Raw genomic sequence first — 4,485 nt, 5'->3', positions numbered from 1 at the left:
ATTTAAGTGAGTTTAAGACAAAGCTTGATAAGTACATGAATGATAAGGGCTGGCTTTAAGATTTTTTTTTACAATTATTTTAATTTAGTTTAGAGGATGGAACAGCCGATATGGTTCAATAGGTTCCGTGTTGTCCCAAAACATTATGTTATGTTATATCAGTCATTGTAGAACACAAGGAATTATGAATGAAGTGTAAAGGAATATTATTTTAACTAAACTTAAGAAAAAATATTTTTTAAAGATTTCATGCTTCATTTTATAAAACCTTATAATGCATTAAAATCAACCTTCAAAAGTTTACAAAATAACGAACATTTTAACCACAGAAAATTGTTTTCTTTTATAAAATAATATAAAGTACAACATTTTTCTCATCAATTTTTGTATAACATAAGAAGGCAACAATCACCATATGGATTCTTTGCAAGAGTTGCCCTCTCTGTTTCTAGAGGATCTGATTCTCCTTCTTCATTCAAAGCTTTCACTCGGAATTTGTACTTTTTCCCAGGATCAAGCCCATTGACTGTCATTTCTGGTTTATCTTTTCTAGCCTTGCCAACAGGGACCCAACGGCCAGTAGAAGTGTCCATCTTTTCAACTACGTAACCTTCTAGAGGTAAACCACCATCATCCTTTGGCTTATTCCATTTCAACTTACAGCCTTCAGCATAAACATCTGATACCTCTAGAGGTCCTTCTGGAACTGATGGTTTGTCTAACATAAAAACATTTGAACTTTAACCAACATAAACAAGAATCTAAAGGCTTGTAGAAACAAAACTGATAGAAGATGGTAAAAGGGATGATTAAATATGATTTATGAATTAAACAGTGTTTCTTAAACCCCTCTTGATGATAAATTAAATAACTGTCAGGAACTCTATAATAATCAATAAATTACCATGAGAGATCTCAAGCTATTTTCCAACCAGATTGAAATAAAGAATTATATTATTCATCTTCGTGCACAGGTACTTACAATGCAATGGACAGGCACTGTAAAGGCACACAATATATGTCTTTTTATTTTATTAAGCTATTTACCAATAGGCATGTTATTTTAAATGAAAGATAAAAGAAATGTAATATTACATAAATAATAAAAACTTGCCTAAAACAATAATTTCAATCTCCTCTTCATCTTTTCCAGAACTGTTGACTGCAGCAATTTTGTATTTTCCAGTATCTTTACGGACTAAGTTACTTAAACGCAGATGGGTTTTGTACTCTTCATTTTCTACCTTAACCTTATCACTTGGCAGAAGTTCTTTTCCCTGGAAAGACCAAGTTAATTTTGGAGGAGGTTCTCCAATAACTTCAACATCTAGCTTGGCCAGCTGACCAGCTCGTACTGTTATTGGTTCCAGATTGTCTCGAATAATCTTTGGAGCCACTGAAATAGTGACAAATTTACACATAATTATACACAAAACTGTTTTAAAAACAATACTACACTTGAACAATTGACAAAATATATTATTCTTTAATTCACTAGATATTCCAAATATAAAGTCTTTAATGTGTTTCAATACAAAATATTCCATAGTTTTGTTAGACTAAAACTTACTGTTATCTTTAAACAATGTGCAGTCCAACCATTTTACTGTATGTGTTACTCAACGTTTGTGTTCTACTTCAGAAGCCAGGTCTATTTATCTACTTGTCTGCCTACCCAAGAATTTACAGCTCTTATATGTATAAACCTGTACGTTTTTAAGTAATTATTCAGTCCTTTTGCAAAGAACAAGAGTATTATTTGTTCCAAGCCATTTTTGAAAAGTGGCTTGTCATTTGTTCTGATTGCATAACACAACAGCTAATAAGTCTACATAACACATAACATTTCAACAAAAATTGAGCGTCTTCTATTCATAGGTACACTAGGAAATACCAATGGTCAGTTACAGGTGATATATAAATTATTTATGTAATAATATGTTGGTTCCTCTTACACCGAGTAGCCTAAACTCATTCAGACTAGTTTAGTTTCACTAAGTAAACATAACATATTTATGAGACAGTTATTGATATTTATTGATTTTATTGTGTGATAGAACAGTTTAATTTCAAACTGCATAAAATTTGTTAATAGAGCAAATTTACCTGCAATACAAGTATAGCATATAAGTTACAGTCATATGTAATAACAAAATGTACAGAATTATACAAGTAAGAATTACGGATGTGAACTTTGGACATATTTTTAAGTAAGAAACAACCATCATAACTTGGGTATTGAACTTGGCTTCTGGACTATTAGGTTTAATTGCAGAATACAAGAAACCTTTTTTAAACACAAAGTAACTTTTAATTTAGTCATTTCCAGTATAAAACACACTTCAAAAAAATAAAAATAACACAAAGGGAAGATCCATTTATTACTAAGCAGCTTTAGGTCCATTTGCAGAGCACGTAATGTAGGAGTTACAATGTATGATATACAAACACATATTTAAAGAGATGTTGCATAAATGTGCTTTTATAAGTGTATGTAGACTTTACTATAAACTTAGTTACTCTATGACACATGTAATCCCCCAGGTCCTATACAATTCTTATGAAGTGTGCCACTTTAACTGTATCTTAGAAATCTGTTCTATGATTAACATTTATAATTCTCTATTTTATTTATTACCACTAGTGTCAATAATTATCTCCAATAAACGTATCATTATATAAATTTTTCTGTCTCCTTAAAATCTTCTTCCCCTGATACAACCAACAATTTGTTCATGTATTTAGAATAACACTTAACAAATCCAATACAGAGTGTTTCATAAGTGATAAATTTGTCACTTACAATATCTAGGCTTAGCAGTGTGAATTCCTGTTGGCTCACTGGGTTGTCCTGCTCCTGCTTTGTTCACAGCTCGAACACGGAATTGATACTTCTGATCTTTAATTAAGTCTGGTACTGTAGCTTCTGGTTTTGAGCTCTTTGTTTCTAGGCAGGGTTCCCAATCTGTGGATAAATATTCTTTTTTTTCTATAACATATCCAGTTATAGGAGCTCCTCCATCTTTTTTTGGTGGTTCCCACTTGAGATCAACTTTGTTCTCATCCCAGTCAACAATTTCAGGTGTTCCTGGTGCTTCAGGCTCATCTATTTTAAAAAGTTATAAAATAAAAACAACTAAATTCAGAGAATACATTGAGCAATGTTAATTATTAATGGAAAATAGCAAGTTCAAATAAGATTTAGTTATAAACATGTCTAACAAAAGCAAAGGAACACTAATCTTGAAAAGGAAAGATTATTATTTAAAATTAAATATGATTTTAAATAATAATAAAAAAGCTTGTAAAATTAGTAAAAGATCTAACTATTATGCTAGGTACAAAGCTGTAAAAATTATCTGTTACAATTTAAACAAAGTCATGTTTTATTGAAAGGCATTTATAGGAAGTACAAGCCTATTGGATATCATACAGGTACATACAGATATAATGTATGATTACTGAAATTCCCCTGGAAAACTAATAATATCTAAATATATTGACAAGAGTTTAAGATAGCACTAAAGTTTTTAGTAACAAGTGTAGAAGTTTAAATTTGTTTTTGTTTGAATTACAGATATAAAAAACTTTCTTCCTTGTGAGTTTATAAGTCAAATAACTATAAAATATAAGTCAATCAGTTTCTAAGAAACGAATCATATTTAGATTTCAATGGTGATTTATACGATCAGATAAATGGGGGTCTTCATGAAATTATGGCCAAGGAGTGTATTATTAGTTACCATGAAAAACAGAACTCAACAGAATGTTCAAACAAGTTTAAGTTATTTTTGTTCTTACAGAAAAACAAAAGTGATTCTTCATATTGTAGCAACAGTAAGTATTCAAACATTAATTTTACATCAACATAAGACTGCCTTTTTAAAATGCAATGGTTAGTATCGAGTTAGTTGAGTTTGAGCTAAATTTAAAGACTCTATGTTAGAGAGTCAGATGATACACTACATACATATTAGAGTTACTTTGAATTACTTTAAACTTAACCTTATATAAGTTTTCAGTTGAATTCATATAAAATGTATTTAGTTAGCATGCAAATATTACATACATTTCTCTGCTATAGTATATATCTTATATATCTATAATTTCCATTTTTTTTAAAGTTATGATTCAGAATAGCCTGGTTGAAATCATGTGTTAAATTCAGCCTGAGGTGTTACTTTTTGTAAAGAGACTAGTTAAGGGACGTACATGCTGTTCTATGAGATACTTGTATTGTAACATGCTTGATAATAACAATGGAAGATACAGGGTGATTTTCACATAATACATAGTTACCTTAACATTCCAGTGTCCCTTTCTGAGAGTAAGAAATCGCTGTAAAGCCGTGATGGTGCTTATTCTGTACAATCAGTGGTAACTGTGTATTGTTTAACTCCACTGTACAATCAGTGGTAACTGTGTATTGTTTAACTCCACTGTACAATCAGTGGTAACTGTGTATTGTTTAACTCCACATATGCA

General features: G+C 30.5%; 1 protein-coding gene across 1 annotated transcript in view; it reads right to left on the bottom strand.

The window, feature by feature from the left end:
- Window positions 1–4,485, bottom strand: part of LOC106472072 (twitchin-like) — a gene marked incomplete at both ends in the record, with an annotated part of 59,738 nt that overhangs the window by 7,133 nt on the left and 48,120 nt on the right. The window contains 3 exons of the mRNA XM_013932702.2: window positions 413–718; window positions 1,115–1,396; window positions 2,804–3,106. Coding sequence (XP_013788156.2) covers window positions 413–718; window positions 1,115–1,396; window positions 2,804–3,106 — 891 coding nt within the window. The remainder of the gene's footprint in view (window positions 1–412; window positions 719–1,114; window positions 1,397–2,803; window positions 3,107–4,485) is intronic.

This window comes from Limulus polyphemus, unplaced genomic scaffold (genome assembly GCF_000517525.1).
Source record: "Limulus polyphemus unplaced genomic scaffold, Limulus_polyphemus-2.1.2 Scaffold5065, whole genome shotgun sequence".
Taxonomy (NCBI): domain Eukaryota; kingdom Metazoa; phylum Arthropoda; class Merostomata; order Xiphosura; family Limulidae; genus Limulus; species Limulus polyphemus.
This window is presented reverse-complemented; position numbering and strand designations above follow the sequence as displayed.